This window comes from Callithrix jacchus, chromosome 2 (genome assembly GCF_049354715.1).
Source record: "Callithrix jacchus isolate 240 chromosome 2, calJac240_pri, whole genome shotgun sequence".
In the NCBI taxonomy this organism is placed as follows: Eukaryota; Metazoa; Chordata; class Mammalia; order Primates; family Cebidae; genus Callithrix; species Callithrix jacchus.
Window position 1 is genome coordinate 101937159 of NC_133503.1, and position 20864 is coordinate 101958022.

A 20864-nucleotide genomic window follows, 5' to 3' on the forward strand; every position below is an offset into this window, starting at 1 on the left:
TTGGTGAATTTATTTCAGTGCCATTTGTCATAATGCTTCCTAGCTGAATAGTAACTAGTAGCTGAATAGTAGTTTCCAAATAGTAAAGTAGGAATTTTTAATTTAGATCCATATTTCAAGATTCAGTTTATGTGCTACCACATCAGGATTGCCAGATAAAATAAAGGCTACTATATTAGTGCCTTCTCACACTACTAATAAAGATATACCAAAGACAGGGTAATGTAGAAAGAAAAAGGTTTAACAGACTCACAGTTCTACATGACTGGGGAGGCCTCACAATCATGGGGGAAGGCAAAGGAGGAGCAAAGTCACATCTTACATGGCAGCAGGCAAGAGAGAGAGCATGTACAGGGGAACTGCCCTTTATAAAACCATCATATCTCATGACACTTATTCACTGTAATGAGAACAGCATGGAAAAGACCTGCCTTCATGATTCAAGTACCTTCCACCAGGTTCCTCTCACATCACATGGGAATTATGGGAGCTACAATTCTAGATTTGAGTGGGGACAAAGGCAAACCATATTAGATGCCCAGTTAAATCTGAATTTTACATAAACAAGAAATACTTTTTAATATATCTCATGCAGTATTTGCATTTTTATTTACTAAATATAATACTCCTGTGTCACTTCCAGGGGTCCTTTTCTAATTTTCATGCCTTCCAACAGAAGGATACATGATGCTCCCTGAATTCCAAGATTTTTTTTTTCTCTCTGCAGTACTTTGTATTTCACTGTACTTGTTTGGAAAATTGATTCTTCATTTTTATGAGACTGAAAGCTCCTGTAGTAGAGGCATTTAGTTTTAAGCATTTTGATGCTCTATCAGTTGACAGAATGAATTCTTAAATCTAGTACCCTGCTGAATCATATTGGAACCTGAGGCAAAAATAGAAAAGAAAGTGTGCCTGTATATACACTTAACAAAATATCTCCTCATATTTTGTACCAAATGAGAAAAAGTTAATAAAAACTCTACAATAAGAAAAAGTGACTGTATAGAAAGATCCACAGTGCCCAATCTGTTGGACACCATTATGTCATTCTAAGTAGGGGACTCTACCAGTTGAGTAGAAATGGCTATTTCCATAGCATAATAGCAGAGGGTTATAAAAAATAACAGCGTTTGTTTAAAATTCTGATATTTTGTTCATCATAGATTTTTGCATTAATTTTTATGTTAAAAACTGTTGTACTAAATTATTATCTTGACTTTGGAGTGTTTTGGGTACCCCTTAAGTCTTGTACTTCTAGTTAAATCTTTTGGGAGAATTCATGGAGTAATTTCATTTTAGTATCTACTTACGTTTTTATATCTAAGTCACCAGTGTATTCAGGTTCACAGGTGATTGAAAATCTTGAGGACTCATTGAGTTTTTTATTTTCATAAGTGAAGAAACTGACCACAATGGCAAGGTTGAGAGCAGAACTTCTAACTTGCTGTTATTTCTGCTGGCCATTTAGGCTTCCCTGGGGAAGAATGAATCATTTAATTCAAGCATTCTTTTTGCCTTTGATATTAAAGTTCTTAAGAATAAAGAATGTCATTGGAGCATATTGTGTTCATTATTGGAACCATGAATGCATGTTGATCATCCCTAGATCACTTACTTTGAATGTCTGCCAGGTTTTTCACAGAGGTAAAAATGTAAATGGAAACATAGGTGTCGTTATATAAATTGCCTTTCCATTTTGCATAATAGGAGGATCAGTTTTGGTTTTTATGGATAACATTTGAGCCTAGGTCACAGTTAGTTTCTCAAAAAGTTTCACTATTGTAATTATCTGTCTTAGTAAAGTTTTTTTCTGGTTGTCTACAAATAGCTATGCTCTGCCTTGAATTGCCCTCTTGACTTCTGTTTTGGGAATTAAGATTTCGATAGAAACCTTATCTCACCTTCCTATGTAGTTTGCTTCATTAGGGCTGATAAAGTAAAATCCACAGCAAATACAGAACATTGGAGATGTGACAGACAACCTGTTAAAACTCTTTTTTGAGACAAGTTAGGAGTCTGATTGACAGATTGTCCTGTAATATTTGTGAAGCAAAGAGAATTTTCTTATTAAGTAAGGAGTCTGATAGGCTGAAATGTGATAGACTTAGTTTATGATGGGAAATACTGTATTTGAAGCTGTAATTCAGAGAAACTTCAAAAGATTTAGGGGAAAAAAACAAGACTCTTTACATTGAGTACTTCAGCAAACTTACGCTAAAACTACAGGCCTCACAAAAGAACTTATAGTACCATTAGTAAAGTAAGCATTCCGAGAAAGACAAACTGGTCAATGTAGCATCCAAAATGAATAAGAGACCCACACAAAACCTAAGGTCGTAAGATTATCACGATAAAATGACTGTGTAGAAAGCTGTGGAAAAGATAATATTGTAGTCTCAAAATGCTAGCTCACTAATTATTAATTATGTAAGGCAAAGATACCTTTACAATAGGGAAATCCAGCAGATGGCACCTTAATCAGGTGATCAAATATCACCTCCAATAATGAGGAAAATGGTTATTATGTGCCTTCATATGTGATCCTCTGATCCTGTGGGAAATACAGCACCTCTTATTGTATTCTTGCCAAAAAACGCTTCATCTGAATTTAATCGCAAGGAAGCAAACAGACAAATCAAGATTATGAACATCTCACAAGACATCTGATACAGACTTTTCAAAATCGTCATTGTGATGAAACACGAGCAAAAGGAAAAGGAAAATGACAATTAAATGCATTGCGTGATCTCTTGTTGGATCCTGGATTGAAAGAAATCTATTAAGAGCATGACTGGGGACCAGGCATGGTGGCTCACCCCTATATTCCCAACACTTTGGAAGGCCAAAGCTAGAGGATTACTTGAGCCCAGGAGTTTGAGATCAGCCTGGGCAACATAGAGAGACCCTATCTTGACAAAAAGTAAAAAAGTTAGCCAGGCATGGTGGTGTGTTGCCTGTGGTCCTAGCTACTGTGGAACCTGAGGTGGGAGGATCACTTGAGCCCAAGAGGTTGAAGCTGCAGTATGACTGGCACAAGTAGAGATAGACTGTACCTGAAAAAAAAAATGATTGCATCAAAGTTAAGTTTCTTGGGTATGATAATGATATAATGTGATTTAATAGGAGAATATCCTAGTTCTTAGGAGATACATGCTGAATACTTAGGGGCAACATGTTATGATGTTTGAAATTTACTTTCAAATGGTTTTGAAAGCAATGAAGCAAATGTGGTGAAATGTTAGCAATTGATAAATCTGAGATAAACATTCATGGGTGTTATCTTTGTTCTTTCCTCTTTTAGTATGTTTGAAAATTTTCCAACAAATAAACATTAGGTTTTTAACCACATATAAGATGGAAAGTTAAAGTGCCTAAGAACAGAGGTCATCTCTAAAGAATTCTTTGCTGTCAGTTTTTGCTGCCTTATGCATTGGACTTAGAAAAAAAGGTAAAAAGGAATATTTTTAAAACATAAGCCATATGGTATGTAAGAAAACAGAGAGAAACATGGACTATCTTAAAATTAGGGCTGTTTTGTCCATTCATAGTTAATAGTGGATAACTAACTTGGAGTTAATAATGAGAAGGATTGAATATGACTTACTGAACCTTCAGAGATTGATATGTAAGGTGGTTAAGATAGCAGGAGTCTTCATAATTCCAAACTGAAGCCACTCTACAGACTGTCCGAAGAGACTCATATGTCAAGAGTAGTTAAAATAAAAGACGCCAGTACTAGAGCCTAGCCCTTTCATGCTTAACACATGTGTAACGCACTTCAAAGTGAGACTGAGGAAGCTTAAATGTGAGATTTACTTAGGAGGTGATGAGAAATGAGAGTAATCAGGAACTGAGTAGTCAGAAACTATCTTTGAAGGAAATAATTTATAGCTAAGATATTCTTTAAATGACATAATTTCTCTAAATTGTATGTAATGATAAATTTTAGTTTTAAATAAATAAATTAAAAGTTTAAGGCTTTTTAAAAATTGAATGTTTACTTTGAAGGATACAAGAAAAATAAATCATGTATAGACCCTACCCTCAAGGAAGTTATATTGTTGAATTACAATATATCTATCTATAAATCATTGTCATCCTACAAGATGCACTGTGTACATTCCACAAAACAGTGGTGGAAAGTCAACAGGCTTTGGAGTCATGTAATTAGAACCTGTCATTTGCCATGTGCTTTATAACCTTGATAAAATAACTTTTCTTGCATTTATTATTAGCAAAGTAAGGAACCTCTGTTTTGCTTGAGTCATGAGGACAGGACTGACATGTAGTTAACATTGAAGAGATTATAAACATGATCATATTAATGATATTATTGTGACATACTTTCATATAGTTCAGCATTCTGTATTTTTTCCAGAACCCATACCGTGACCTGCCCCTTAGTGGCAACCATCAGAATTATATATGCTGCTGTAGAGGATGAAATCATTTGGGCTGATGTGTCCTGTGAGACCATCTTGAGATATTAATCTGTAATATTTGAATGTGAATATTCAATTTTTCAAGAGTCTACCTCACCATACTCTTAGCCTGGCACATTTTATCATAGATTTTGTCACCTATGTAACTCTATACATTTTGCCTATTTTTATTTCTTTATTTAGATAAAATCATACTGTGTGTATTCCTCTATGTCTTGCTTCTTTTGTTTGATAAAAGATAAACTGAGGCATAGTAAAATTTTAGAGGATTTATTTGGACAGTGATTCATGAAACAGGCAGCTTTAGACTATAGATGGTTTGGGGCTCCACTAAAAGGACACAAGGGAATGATTTTTATAGGGTGAATGTGGAAGCAAGGCAAACGAAATATTTGATTGGTTAAAGTGGAGCATTAGTTTTATTTGGATTATCTCAGTGGAAAGTCTCAGTGGAATGTCAGGATTCCCTGGCACTTGTTTTTTCTTTGTTTAGTGGTTATATACTCTTATTATCTGCTATTTTAATGATTACACTTATATTTTAATATGCATAGTTAACAAAGTATGTAGGTAATCAATGTGTACTCTTTTGTCTGATTTACTACTCCCTCCCCTATCAGAAATAATTACTGTTTTGTACAGTTGACGTTTACAGCTGCCCATATATATACAAGTGTTTTTGCTTGCATCTCTTTCTCTTTGAGATAATTTTTCTTCCTTCTGCATGTGTTCTTTAGAATTTCCTTTAATAATAGACCCTTTTCAATTTTTTCCCTTTGCATATGTTACAGTTTTTTTTATTTTTTGGGAAGATAGTTTGGCTGAATATGAAATTCTGCATTATTTGTTATGTTTTCTTAGCTCATTGAAGATACTATTTTACTGTTTCCTGGTACTCTATCTTGCTATTAAAAGATTGTTATAAATCTAATTAAGATTCTTACATAGGTAAGAATCTTATTAGCCTTTATTTTCTGGCAGGTTTTAATATCTCCTCTCTGTCTTTGGTACCATTCAGATTTATAATGAGATACTGAGGTGTTTATTTTTTACTTATTATGCTTGTAATTGAGCTCCTTACATTTGAGGATTGATGTTCATTATTTCTCTACATTCTTAGTATCTCTAAAAATTTTTACTTTTTCATATGCTGATGTGTTCTTCTGGGATTCTGATTACAAATGTGTTGTTTCCCTCTACGTGCATTCTACTGAATATCTTGTAACCTATCCTTCTACTTGTTTGTTTGTTTATTTATTTCAGACAGGATCTCATTGTGTTCCCCAGGCTGGTCTAGAACTCCTGACCTCCAGTGATCCTCTCGCTGCCTCTGCCTCTCAAAGTGCTGGGATTATAGGCATGAGCCACTGTCTGGCCCAGTTTTTACATTTTTGATGAAAATTCATCAATATTGTGTTATGCCAATTTCGTCTAAACACAATACTTTCCATTGAGTGTAAAAGTGGGGGAGAGGGGAGACAGCAGAAGAGAGAAAGATGTTGTTACCTCAGCTTTTATTTTTTTCTGCTTCCACTTTATCCTGGATGTTGGAAAACTGAGTTCTTGCTGCTTGCTATGGTCTGAATGTTGTCCCTCAAAAAGTTACAAGTTGAAATTGAATACCTATTGTGATAGTATTAAGAGGTAGAGACTTTTGGAAGGTGATTAAAGTGATGAGGGCAGAGTGCCCTTATAAAAGAAGGTGAAGTGAATGCCCCGGTCTCCTTCCACCATGTGAGGATGCAACAGCAAGGCATCTTCTATGAAGCAGAGAGAGAACCTTCACCAGATATTGAGTCTGCTAGTTCCTTGATCTTGGACTTATCAGCCTCCAAAACTGGGAGAAATACGTTTCTATTTCTTATTAATTACTCAGCCTAAGGTATTTTGTTATAGAAGCAGCAACAGACTAAGACCCTGGTCTTGTGGCCTGTGTGAGATAAGGTTTCACAGATCCCTTTTTGCTGGAATCTGTTTGAGGATCTCTAGCCTACACTTCTAGGGTCCCCACCCCAGGGTACATATTCTCTAAATGTTTCTCTTCTCCTCTATGTGGAAACTGTAGATAGTCTTTGGCATGAGAGAAATGACTGATTCTCCAGGAGTCTTCTAGATCTTTGTGTGATGGCAAAAGTTATATAGCTTTAGTCCTTAATCATAAAAGCCCATTTATTATAACTCAAAAGCCTGGGTAGGGTTTATAAAACTCAAAGAAGAATTCGATTCTTATTTTCTCAGGATTGCTTCTCTGAGAAAATTGTGAGGTAGACTTTTGTAGCCATTTTGATTGGGGGAAGAGGGTATGGCATTTCAAGAACTGAACTGGGAGCGAGTGTGAAACTCCTGTTAATATATCCTACTATAGTGATAGTGAAAGAGAAAGTACCACTAGAATTACCATGGAAGCCATGAATCAAATTTATCCTCATTTGAATATGGGGATTTGTACTTCCCTTTTTTTTTTTGGTACCAAACTGGTGAAATTAATACAGGTTCTAAGATCCTGGTTCAGCTTTGGTGATGAGTCTTAATATCTTATGATTACCACTGCTGTCTTGTGCATTTCTGACTCAATGTTGATAGTGATTGTCTCTATATTGTAATAAATTATTATTACTATTATTATTTAGGCAACTGAAGATTTAGTGCTATATTTTGTAAGTAAAATGGTTCCTTTGCTGTCCTTTAAAAATGTCCTTTGGGAACTGACAGAACCACTTAAAGTTCTGATTTCAAATAACTCTTCAAAATTGACCTCATTGTTGTTTAAAATAATTTCCATTATCTGACAAGTCATTTTCTTTATTTGTAGAAATGGGACTAAAAATATAATCTGTTTCAGATCCTTGACTTCCCCATAGTAAACATTGTAAGATACTTCTTAACATTTCTGTGTTAGTAAATGAAAGTAAGTGGGAGAAGGAAGGAAATTGGCCAGTTAGTATTGTTTAATGAGGGAAATTATTAAGTAAGCTGCTTTGGTGGGGAGATAAAACTGAAGATGTCTTTATCTATCTGATGCTGGAATTTATGAACTTTAGAGTTCTGTCCAATTCTAGCAATTCTGAAAGAGAAGAAATTTGTGATGCCCTTGTCTTTGAGGAATAGAGTTCTGCTTGTTACTATGTGATCTCTACTTATTTATTTCTGTTAAGTTCATTGTTTTGTTTTTGATGCATTTTCTTCACAAGTACTTTACTTCTAATGACAGAAGTAGAAAATTATCTGATCAGTAAACTTAATGCATGTTTTTAAATCTAAATTATATTATTCAATCCATCATTGGCAAGTGCTATAAACTAGAATATATCAAAGTATATGGAAAATTTGGTCCTAATTTACTATTTTCTTAAAAATTTTTGTGAAACTCTGATAGTGCAGCAACTGTTTTCTCTACCTAATGCCATTTTTTTCTTGGTTCTAGTGGGTTTTGATTGAAAATGCATAATCCTAAAACAATGTTTTTAAAATGTTATTATGCTTCTCCATCACATTTGCATTTTTAAATGTAGAAAAGTTAGCAATATCAGTCTGTAAGTCTAACTAAATTACTTGAATATTAAACATGTTTGTTTTCAATTTATATGGAGATTCAGAGTCATGAGCTCTATTTTACTGGTTCCTCCAGGTAAAATAGGCCAACTAAAAGATTTTGTCAGTTTCATTCCTATTATGATTTAATTTAGTTAGAGAATTTCAGTAGATTATATGTGTTAAAGAAGTTTCTGATAAGAAAAAGTATGCAAAATCTATTAGACATACTGTATGAGGAATGTTTATGAAATAGTTTAAAATGTAGACAGTATAGAATTACTAGGTACAGTTTTTTGCCTACAGCAGTTGACTATCAAATGATTAGAAATGTTGGAACACTTGGTATATCTTTGAAAGAAAAATCTTTAGAAGTCTGTATCTACCCTTGGCAAGTAGCCAAATCCATGTATTATGGCATTTTAATATAATTTTGTTTTTATATCAGATTTTTAAATATTTTTAGCTGTGGGAAATTGCTTTCTCCAGTCAACACATGATTAAATTATGGCTTTTTCATGTTAGAAATAATTCCAGCATATGTATATTGGTCCATGTGAATACCTAAAATTCGGCCCAAATGATTTACTATTTATCATATCATTTTGGATTCATGCAGAATTAGTTTTTTTAAGCGCCTTTTAAGAATCACTTTCCCTAATAGTATGTGCATTAACTCTTTGAGGGCATTAGAGTATAATCTGGAAGAAAACAATGTTCTCCTTGAAATGGGTCAAATAGAAAACCTCTTTTTAACTTAAGATTCTTTTTAATTTGGTCAAGTGTGCTATAAATACCAATTATAGAACCAAAGTAAGGTTTCCAAGGATATGACCCTTCCTTGGTTCTGCTGTCATCATACAAATGTGAGTTGCTATTCTGTTTTTCAAAAGCTGCAAATAAGGAGATGCTATAATATTTCTCTGTCGTTTTTCAATTATAAGTTTTTTTTATTAGGTTAAGTTTTGGGGGTTTTGTTTGTTTGTTTTTTTTTTTAATCAAAATCTCTACCAGCTTACTGGGACATAGATTAAGAAATTGAACAGTGTGAGTTATGTTTTCTTTGCCAAAATGGAGTCTTTTCTCAAATTTGTATGGAGCAAAATTGCAGACATATCCACAGACAGGATGATTATCAGTCTAAGAAATCAGTTTTGGGTTTTGTTTTTTGTTTTTTTTTTTCATGAAAAAAAGCAAGTTCACAAGTATGAAGAATATAGAAGCACCTTTACTTCGGCTAAGGGACTCCAGGAAGGTTTATTGGATGTTTCTTGGTGCCATCTGGGCTTCAAAATATACTTAAATATTCATATACATAAAAGAAGATGGAAGAAATTTAGCTACAAATGTTTGTAAAAGCAGAGGCAGAAGAAAGCAGGGTACAATCAGAAGACTGAGTGTTCCACTGTGACCAAAAATCTGTTGTAGAAAATCTGGTCATGAAGAGATGCCTGTGGTTACACTTTATGTTCTTTATGAAATACTATAGCAAATGAATAAATACTTAATAGAATGTTCTTTGTGTACACACACACACACACGAATGCTGTTCTTCTGGTAAAACATTTTAACTGTCTATTTATTGAAGAATGTGTTTAGTATCTGAATAATTTTGTGTGGTGGGATCTGTAATGTCATATTTTCTCCTTTAAGCACTTAAATTCATCATGTAAGGGAGTGATCCCCAACCTTTTTGGCACCAGGGGCTGGTTTTGTGGAAGACAGTTTTTCTGTGGACTCAGGGTTGGGGAGCAGTTGGTCTCAGAATGAAACCATTTCACCTCAGATCATCAGGCGTTAGGTTCTCAAAAGGGCCATGCAACTTAAATCCCTCATATGTGCAGTTCATAATAGGGTTCATGGTCCTGTGAGAACCTTATGCCCCTGCTGCTGCTGCCGATCTGACAGGAAGTGAAGCTCAGGTCATAACACTTGGCCACTGCTTACCTCCTGCTTAGTAGCCTGGTTCCTAATAGGTTGGGGACTTCTGGTATAAGGGTTTTTACAGTTTGAAAGAAATCCTGTCTAACTTCTCATCAACATTTTTTTCCTATGGTTTTCCTTGTTCCTAACTTGTTTTCAAATAAAATGGTAAGTATTACTAATTGATATTATTTATGTGGGCTGTAGGCAAAAAATCAGTTAACAAATTGATATTTATTTATAAACAACATTTTGGACAGAGATGCTCTCTGTGAATGCCAAAGCACTGCTGCTTTGAGTCGATTAAGAAAATAAATAAGGCTCATCTAGAAATTCAAGTCCAACTGATTTACCATTTACTCTATCATTTGGGTCTGTACAGATTTAGCTCATTAAACACCTTTTAAGAATCTCTTTTTGCTAAAAGTAGACTGGGGAAAAAGTACCAAAACAGTCTTTGAAAAAATTACTATTTGCAAAAAAGATTACAGAGGCAGTAAAACGTTGAATTCAAAATAATTATAATTAGAGTAGAGCTTCTTACAGTTTCTGAAGTACCAGTTCAAAAATGATAGGAATAGAGAGAGAATATTTTAAGTGTAGACAAATTAATGCCAACCAAAGTGACATTAGAATGTGTTTGTATTTTTGTGTTTATACATGCTCATCTTGTTATTCTGCTACTATGTGAAACATATGCTTTTAAGTGCCAGAGATTTAAAGATAAATGTAACAACCTCCATTCTGAAGGAGCTGATATTCTAGTAGGAGAACCACATTTTTAAACCAATAATGAAAACACGTAAAGAGAGTCAAACATACTGAGCTCTGCTGGAAGTTTATCAGAGCGCAGGTGAATCAACTCAACTTGGAATGGGAGCCGTGAGGTTGAAAATGATTCATAGAGATGTGATGTTTACACTGAAGCTTGAAGGATAAAGGAGACTTTCCCATGTGGACATTGGAGGCGAACAGTGCCCACATGTGCAGACCTGGGGCATAAAACAATGTATAGTCTGATTGCTGGATTCTGACATGAGGATGAGTGTTAGAAAGTGACTGAAGCAGGCTGGGCATGGTGGTTCATGCCTGTAATTCCAGCACTTTGGAGGCCAAAGGAGCCGGATCACGAGGTCAGGAGTTCGAGAGCAGCCTGACCAACATGATTAAACCTCGTTCCAATCAAAATACAAAAATTAGCCGGGCATGGTGGCAGTGCCTGTAATCCTAGCTACTCAGGAGGCTGAGGCAGGAGAATCGCTTGAACCCAGGAGGTGGAGGCTATAATGAGCCAAGATTGCACCAGTGCACTCCAGCCTGGATGACAAGAGCGAGACTCCATCTCAAAAAAAAAAATAAAGTGACTGAAGCAAACAAGGTTCGGGTGGGTCCTACAGAGATTAGGACGCCATCTTGAGGTGTTTGGAAATTTCTCCAGAGGCTCCACATTGCCTTCAGATTAATTAGGCAAGCAACCTGATCAGATCTGTTTTTAGAAACAGAACTTCTGTAGATGTGTAGAAGAGTGGCTGGAAAGAGAAAGGACTGATGTTTTTTTTTTCATTGAAAAAAAAAATTGATTAGTTCCTATAATGGCTTAGGTATATGGTTTGAGACTCCTGAGTTACAAAGCAAAGAAAACCTGGCCTCTGCCTTGCTCAGAGAATAGCAGGGATACCGCATTTTTAGCACATAAAAATATAGTATGGAAAGGTCTGTAGTGATAGTAGTCATTTTGACAATAAAAACGAATGTGTGAAACTTCCAGGTCTGTGTGTCTTTTGGGGTTGGTGGGTCAAGGGAGGGGATCCAAAGATGGTTTCACTAAGAAGGGAAAAATGTTGGACATGAGACTTGAACTCAAAGTAGAATTTTGCCAGGCTGATGATCTGTTCTTCCAGGTAGATAAGCCATCCTGGGCAGACAAAACCAGGCTGTAGGAGGAATGCCATTTGTGAAGCAATAGAAATTTCTCATTGTTACTAGAGTATAGTGTGTGCAAGAAGCAGGCAAGGTAGACGGGGACCACCATGAAGGATACTCTGGATAGGGGAGTAATATCACATTTCTGTGATAGAACAAATAGAAGAAGTTTAATATCGAGATGTAAGAAAATTGATGGAGACAGTTCAGGTGGTCCAGGCAAGAGATGACATACCTAGTTTATAGGCAGGGATAGGGAGAAAGCATTAAGGGAAAAGAGGTGAAAATTAGAAGGAGATAGAATTAATGATTTGGTGTGGGGAGTAAAAAAAAAGAATGATGTTTCTTGTATGTGTAATTGGGTGGTACCATTCAATGAATAAGGAGTCATGTTGAATTTTAGGGGATATTTTTGAGTTTACATCTACTCAGCTATTGAATGTATGGAGTAGAACTTGGGAGAGAAATCTGAGCCAGATATTCAGGATATGTCAATTTATAGGTGACTGTTGCAGCCTTGGGTGTGGATGCGTTCTCAGGATTGCTATGGCATTAAGGCCCAGATGTAACCTCAATGAACATCATTTCTACGGGATGAGCAGAGGAAGCAGAAACACTGGCGAAAACAAAGAAATCATTTGAAAAATAGGCAAAGTTGTCACCTGAAGCCAAAGGAAGAGAAAATTTCGAGCAAGAGGTTGTCAGGTGCCTCAGAGAGTTATGAAGATTAAGGACTATAGGAAGCAGTTTGAATTTGGCTTTAGGAGGATCTTGCAAAATAAGTTTTCTTTTTTTTCTTAGCAAAGGACATGATGGGTTGCCAGGCACAGTAGCTCACACCTGTAATCCCAGTGTTTTGAGAGGCTAAGGCAGGTGGATCACTTGACCCCAGGAATTGGAGGCTAGCTTGGGCAACAAAGTGAGACCCCATCTCTAAAGAAAACAGAAAAATCGCCGGGTGCTGTGGCTCATGCCTGTAATCCCAGCTCTTAGGGAGGCAGAGGCAGTAGGATAGCTTGAGCCCAGGAGTTCAAGACCTGCCTGAGCAATATAGCAAGACCCTGTTCTCCATAAAAAGGAAAAACAAAGATGAAAAAAAAAAAGGAAATCAGAAAAATTTTTAGCTGGGTGTGGTGGCATGTTCCTGTAGTCCCAGCTACTTGGGAGACTGAGGCAGGAAGATTGCTTGAGCCCAGGAGGCAGAGGTTGCAGTGAGCTGAGATCACGCTACTGCACTTTAGTAGCATGGGTAACAGAGAAAGACCGTCTCAAAGAAAGAAAGAAAGAAAAAATGATGGGGTGGGGAACTAAACCCAGATTATAGTATACTGAAGAGTTTCACTTTGTTTAGTCTTTCAAAGTAGGAGAAACTTGAACATGTTTAGGGACTGAGGCAAAGGAGATAAGAATGAGAGAGATATAAGTGAGAGGAAGGGGAAATTCGTGGAGCAGGTTCAGGAGGAATTCAGAAGGCATGCAAATTATACACTAAATCACTAGTAAGTAAGTAGTTAAGAATAAGCTAATATTGGAAGGAATTAACCTGAAGGAGGCAGAGAGGTAGATGCCTTCCAGCTCTGAGAAAGAGGATGGATGCTGATTAAACATTTGTAAGAGTTTGTGGAGTGTTAGAAGTTGAGAGAACGCAAGCTTGAGGTCTTATAATTGTTCTTTCAAGCCAGTCAGGTTCTGCGATTCCCCGAGCCAGGAAAAGAATTGGTAGGGCCCTTGGGACAGAGGCTAAATTTTGGAAGAGCTGCTATGAGAAGTGGCAGAGGGAGCTGACGAGCAGAATGTAGAATTGCTGAGTGGTTTTGAGTGCTTGGAAACTGTAAATTTTTAGTGGCATCAGTCCACGTGATTGTGGTATTTCCTCCAGCAGAAGTCAGCAGTCCAGTTATGGGAACTCAAAAAATGCTGATTGAAACTGAAACTGTAGGTGCTGTGAGCCCAAGATGGTATAAGACACCTATCAAATTTCATAAATTCAGATTTGTAGATGACAATAGACTGAATTATTTTGTCATTTCTAAAATTAGTGAATGCTGTATCTCAGGTGCTAAATGGACACAATTAGTTTTCTATGTAATGTTTCCTATCCAGGAATATCCTCCATTACTTAAACACTGTAATCACTACATGCATGCTTCCCCCTTTCCCCTATCATGCGTGTGTACACACACACACACACACACACTAAATATGGCATGATCTTCATTCTTCCAGTGCCTATTTTTGTGCATAAAATATTCTTATTTCACTTAGAGCATTTTATCTGAATATTAAAGATTTCTGAATTTGTCCACATATGAATACAAGATTACTCCTGATAAATGATTCTATTGCAGGCAGATGAATGCTCATTCCCAATGAATTAGTAAATCTGGGGCAAGTCTTACCTAAATGTAGTTCTTATATGGCTCTCTCCATAAAATCTGCCACAAGCTTTTTTTTTTTTTTTTAAATTTTTTATTGGATTTTAGGTTTTGGTGTACATGAGCAGAGCATGCAAGACAGTTGCGTAGGAACACACAAGGCAGTGTGCTTTTCTTTCCTTCTCCCCTTCACCCATATTTGGCTTTTCTCCCCAGGCTATCCCTCCCCTTTTTTTTTTTTTTTTTTCTGCCACAAGCTTTTATTTTCCCTCTTAGATAGGCAACTTGATCTCTTCTTTCTGTATCTTTTTCGTATTTTGTCCATATTGCACTTATCACAGAATTTCATGGTTCTTTCTGGATAATTTCATATTCCATGAGAGTGGGGACTGAGTCTTACTCATCTTTGTATTTCCAATATCTTCCTGTTGCCTAGTGCAAATTGCACATTAAATCACTAATAAGTGAATACTAATTTCATGAGTGACTCATTACTTCTTCAAAATGAGTTAAGTGAGAGGAAAAATCAAACTTTATGACTATCTGTAATTTCTCTTTGTCCCCTCTTCCCACCTGCAGTATCATCTGATTTACCTTTTTAACCTTTGGCCAGTTGAAGAGAAGAAGTTTATTTCTTGAATAATATCAGGCCCAATTATACTAGGCATTGGAATAGAAAAAAAAAAGTATGATATCTACACACAGTCCAAAAACCCACACTAAATCTACCAACGTTATTGATAAATAAAAAGAGAGTTTTAAATTCTTCATGCTTAGGTTTTATGGATAATGTAAATTTAGAGTAAAGCTAATGAAAAATTAGCCAGATGTGTGAGAGAGGAGGAGAAAAGGGAGAGAAGTAAAGTGTTTCTATAAATTTCAGTAATCTTGATGTTTATAGTCTGAAACATATTTTCTTTGCTTGACCTTGTTTTACTTTTGTTTGTAAGACGTCTCCAATTAGCTAGGGTCTCTTTTAAATATAACTTTAGACAAATTACTGAACAGCACATTATCCTACCAACAATTTTGTCCTTTTGATTTAGGATCTTTAAGTTATATTTGCATTTATAAAGTCCTGGTCCTGAGAACTTTCTTAGGAAGTTACAAAAAATTGACACAAAATTTTAGAAAAATAAAACAAGGTAACATAAAATTCAAGTAGTGTACAGTTACAAATAGTTTTAATAGCACTTGGGTTTTTATCTTGGAAGCATTGTGCCCAGATTATTGATAGTCTAGGCATAGATAATGTGTTTCTTAGCAACTCATCCAGTTCTTACTGGATCTAAAATTACATGCGATGCTTCTCTTTATCCCAACATTTGAGGTTTCATTTTGTTCAAGAGACATTGTATGAAATAAATGTGTAGGTGGTCCTGTAAGATCATTTATTTTGAGGAAGAAGGGTGCTACTAAGATACCTGCCCAGGAGTTTTTCTTTTCAAATTGATTTCATGACTTTCTCTTGAAATATATAATTCACAAGTACAGTACATTTTCTGAAGCGAGTAATTGCTGGACAATGAGAAGCTCCGGAATAATGAAATAATCTTCTAAGTGGGCAGTTATCATCTATGGCAGCTTTTTCAAAAGGGGCATGCCACTTTATTCTCATGCATGATTACTAATAGGTGATTATGCCAAATTTTAAAAACACAGAGGTTATGTGATGTGTCTGATTCTGTGAAGGTGGGTGGTGGGGAGATAAGGAGCAACATGCCGTGACTTTAGGCAGAAATCAGGGAGGAGAGCCTCTTCCAAATAATGCATGAGAGAAAGCAGAGGCTGATCCTCTTACCTCCCCTTATAAAAAAAAAAAAAAAAAAAAGCCTTGGCTTGCCAACACCTGCTATGTATCATGCCCAGATAACCAATTTCCATAGAGTTAGAATGAAATAAAGTATGCTTATAAGAGATTACACTGAATGTAATTATCCTTCTTAAAAATGCCAAAGACATTTCAAGATTTTTCCATGTTTCGTGATTAACATTATGATTGTCATCTTAAAAGAGATATATTTAGTTCATAGAGAATTAAGCTATGGCAACTTTGATAATACTATAAGTTAATATAGCATTTCTGATAACTCTGGTTTTTAAATTTTATTATTCTTTGTTTAAAAGATTGGATGATGTTATATGATCATCAAAATGAGTTTCTTGGAATTTGAAATGAATGTTACCATTTCTTTAAATATACAATTTTAAGTTATAGTTTTGAAGTAATTAATGAGTTAAAATTTGGTTTTAAAATAACATCAGTAATATTCTGTATTCATCAAATCTTCCTTTTTTGCTATATTAAGAAAATGTGGAATGATCAAAACAATTTTTTTTTACTAACAGAAATATGAGGTTTCCTATTGAGTTTAGAACACATTCTTAATTATAAACAGTCACAGAAATTTCTGGGGATTACCAAGCACTTGTATGTTTTTGCAGTGGGGCTTTATCACCAGTGCAAATTTAATATAATTAGGAAATTTTTTCTGAGGAATCAGTTTTGTGTATTAGTAAGGTGTAAGGAAGGTACCACTAAATATCACTGTGTATGTTTGTATGGATTGGCTGCAGTCGCTATTCCTAGCTATTTCTTTGACTAGAGTCCTTTGCTCTATATTGCTTGACTGAGCAAGAAAAACTAGTTCCTATGTCCACAACCCACTTTGAAGCAAGAAAAATCATTGTGTTAACTTGGTGTTATAGCGTACCCAGAAATGTGTTAGAGAAACTTGCTATCATTGTGACTTAGTGGTTTTGGATCTTTTATTTGAATGCCTAATTTTTCATATTTACCAAGCTTAAGATGTGTTTGTCATTTTCCTTTTTTTGTGAGAATAAAGGAAAGTTGTTCAGGATAAATGAATGATTCAGGAAACTATCAGTAGTAATTTGAATTAAAGAGTTAAGGTCATAAATACAAAAAAGGTCTAAGGTTTTCCCGTCTCCAAATATAAAAGGTTTGACCTATCTGCATATTTTTCTTTTACATATAAACAGCATACTTATTCATATTTTCAGTTGACAAAAAAATTGTTCTTCAGAAGTCATCTTATGTTATTCTTCCCCAAAAATAACTCAACTTGATTTTCCTTCTATTTTGAAATAGCAACCATTGTTGCTCATTGATGATTGAAATACCCCTTATACTTGCCATGGCCTGCAAAGAACTATATTGGAGGCATTGACACCTGGATAGTATGAGGAAAAGATGAATATTTTAGAACTTACTTCTTTGCCTCCATTCTGATGCTTACCAAAATAATTCATCTAAAAAATTTCATTTTATTGGAGATCAGATATGTCCAATTTATCATAAAGTTTAGAGTGACTGGTTGGAGAAGAAATAACTGTCTTATTCTTCTGCTTCTAAACTCCATAAGCCCTAATCGAAAATCAAGAGGAAAAGAAATGCCAAATGCAAATGGCATTTAGAACGAAGACCTTTTTTTTCCCCACCTTTCTCTGGATTTTTCAAAATTCCATGTGTAGCCTAAGTTCCTTCTTGTCTACTCAGAAAGAAATTTTTTAGGAGTGTGAGGAATTATGAAGGAAGATAGACCAAAAAAATCTAGATTTGTTCACTTCACTACTGATAAATGTACTTTAAGATGTTAGTGGAGTACTGAATCTCTTATAAACATGATTTGATTCCAAGGATATTAGTTAAGGTGGTTTCTGATCAGAATCCAGATGCTTGCATAATTTTTTTCCTTTTACATGTAAGGGTGAAATTACCAGGAACAGAAACAGCACATGTGAGTAAATATTACCCTTGTTCCCACCTTCACTCCTAGTTCTTATTGAAACTATCTCCTTTAGATATGAAGGAGCTATTTTGTAAGGAGTGTTTTGTGGGTCTTAGCTTATGATATCCATTGGTACTCTTCCTTCCACCTGATTGATGTCCCCAGAACCCTTCTTCAGTGAAATTCTGAAGCTATCACTACATATATTGCTACCCTTTTTGAGTCTGTGAGTTTCTGATCAAATTACTTTAGAACATAAGCGATAACAGTAATACTTTTTATTTAAATATTAATGACCAAAATATATGTAGATGATGTCATTATTAAAATACAAATTTATTAAGCACTACAAATTCCATAGCAGCTGTTTTTGCTAATAAGGAGGAGAAAGAAACGCAAATGCAGGAGAAGCTTAATTTGTAGAAGTAGGAGACAAAGCATCATCTGAGGATTTCTACAGAAGAAGCTGCCAACCTATGGGGAATTCAGGAGCCTGGAGGATGTTGGAATTAGGATCGGAAATCAGCAGATACATCAATATAGTACACATATGTATGGTTTTCAAATGTTCTACTTCATGGGGAATTTCTTCAAATATTTACTCTTGTCACATTGGTAGTTCTCTGTGGTACCTCTCCTGATACAACTGTGCTTTTCTTTTCGTCACTACACTAAGCTGGGCTCATTTTGGAAAGAGAACTCTGTTATTATCCTAGAAAGAGTGGCTGCAGTTCAGATACGTGGTTTTGGGGAAAAAATAAGTTGGATTTTTATGTGTCTTTTTCTGAAATTACATCTATCTGTTATTTAAAAACTTATGATTAGAAATACAACTATGTTCCCAGTTTAAGAAAACCTCATGTATTAAATTATAAAAGTAAAAACCAGACAAAGGGAACAGGGAATTATTTACATTATGAAATAATTTCTTAAAACGAAGGATTCTCTCCAGCTCTCCTGATAGATTTTCTCTATTTACAACTCCATATATGTTCATAGGTTTGTTTCCAGCCCTGATTTTTAGATGAAATATAAGAGTTTGGGTTTTTTTGTTGTTGTTCACATAATTTCCCTTTAGTGGAATATTGTGGTCTTTTAGCAAATATTAGAGTTGTTTGCCATTGGCATTATCTTGAGAATCACTATTTATTGTTTTTTGCCATTTTGGAAGAAATGAAGCTAGATTGTTAGACTTTTGTAAATAATGGTAATATATCTTCAAAACCAGCTATTAAGGACAGCCAATTTTTAACCTTGTCTTACTGCCAATACTTAAATTTATAGTATTAGAACATTAGAAGTTATTTAAAAACATATATTCTTCCAAGTGTACCAAGACATTAATAGAGCAGCTGGTATTTATGGAATACCTACTGTGTATTGGACTTCTGCTGAACATTTTACTTGTGCCAACTCATTTGACTCATTTTTACAGACAAGGCAATGGGAGCATAAAAGTTAAAATACGTTTGAAATTTTACAGTCGGTAGGAATAGACACAGAATTCGAGTTGAGATATTTGACTCCAAACCCTACATTTTTGTCTTTTCTTCTTTTTGCATTGTTTTCCTCTTCCTTTTCATTGCTTTCATACAGACCAACTTATTTTCCTTCCTTTCTTCTCAGCCCTCCATTTCTTTCTCTCTTCCAGCAGATCTTCGTATGCTCTCTTGATTCCTGTCATTGTGGTAGGAATTCAGTGATGCTCTTAGGGAACGTAAAATTTAATCTCTAAAATGCACTGTTCATTTGTGCTCTGAATGAATGAATGGAGTAAATAAAATAAATACTTCAAATTTCTCTCATAATTTCAAATAGTTTATTATTGCTGCTTATATGTAAGGCTAATGTGGCAGATAGAATTCAAATGTATAAACTATTAATATTTAAATATAGTGTATGAATATCTCATTTGTGGCCACTTCCCCCAGGTATAGTAGTAGTTGGAGACCCCTGGAAGAAAAAAAATGAGCCAAACTTTATATAAAAAATTTTAGATATACAAACAGACAGAAAAAGATTAAGAGGGGGTAGTTTATGGGGCAAGTTTAAAATTCATTTCAAACATTTCATAATTTTTTATGCTTTTTCTCTACATCTTCATGAATAATGCTTTTAAAATTATCATCATAGTGCTTATATAGTTTTACTGTTAGCCTTTGCATTCTTCTAGAATCTTCAGTGATCATATTAATGATGGTTATTGTTTCCCAATATGCATTGGAGTGGGCATTTATCAGTTTGCTTAACCATTTCTATTTCTCTCTTTGAAGGCACTTAAAATTTTTATTTTTCCCACTGCTATTATGACATTTCTTTATTTTGGTTCCATGTTTATATGCCAGGTTAGAGGTAAACTGATAGTGGAACAGAGATGTTCTTATGCTTATTTGGAAATACAGAGTGTGGGTGAGAGCTGGCAGTGTAAACTTCAGTGGTCCTAGTGATCTTTTCACAGCCTGACCTGGGAAATCAGATACTGCTTTGTATGGTGAGGCCATCATTATTACTTAGTCAGATAACATATCTGTCAAAAGGAGGTAATATTGAAGGCAAAGGTATTTTATAAATCATTGTTTACTGAAAGTTTACTGAAATGCAGACATTTTGTACTTGCTAATCAAATCAATTAGAAAATAAAATTTCTGTAATTGAATTTTTAAAGAGAAAATATTATTTACATAATTTTTCAGTGTTTGTTATATATACAACATATTATATAGAGAAAAATATTATGTATTCCCTTAAAAAGAACACGTTTTCCTTAGTAGTTTTTCATTTTGGTTAATATCTATTAACAAGATGTGAGCATTAGTGTATTAAGTAATTAGGGGTTTCTGTTCTTCTGCATGTAACATAACAAACACAGATCTTGGTCTATTGTGGTCTTTGCTATCTATCTATAAGAGATAATT

At 34.9% G+C, this 20864-nt stretch overlaps 1 protein-coding gene across 11 annotated transcripts in view; it reads left to right on the forward strand.

Moving 5' to 3' along the window:
• The window catches only part of FBXL17 (F-box and leucine rich repeat protein 17), a 572981-nt gene that overhangs the window by 231312 nt on the left and 320805 nt on the right, over positions 1–20864 (forward strand). Inside the window, exon 8 of one of the 11 annotated variants that reach the window (XM_054252084.2) lies at positions 5709–19955. The exons of the other annotated variants lie outside the window; for them this stretch is intronic. Coding sequence (XP_054108059.1) covers positions 5709–5742 — 34 coding nt within the window. The 3' untranslated portion in view covers positions 5743–19955. Of the gene's footprint in view, positions 1–5708; positions 19956–20864 lie in introns of those variants that run through there. 11 annotated transcript variants of the gene reach the window in all.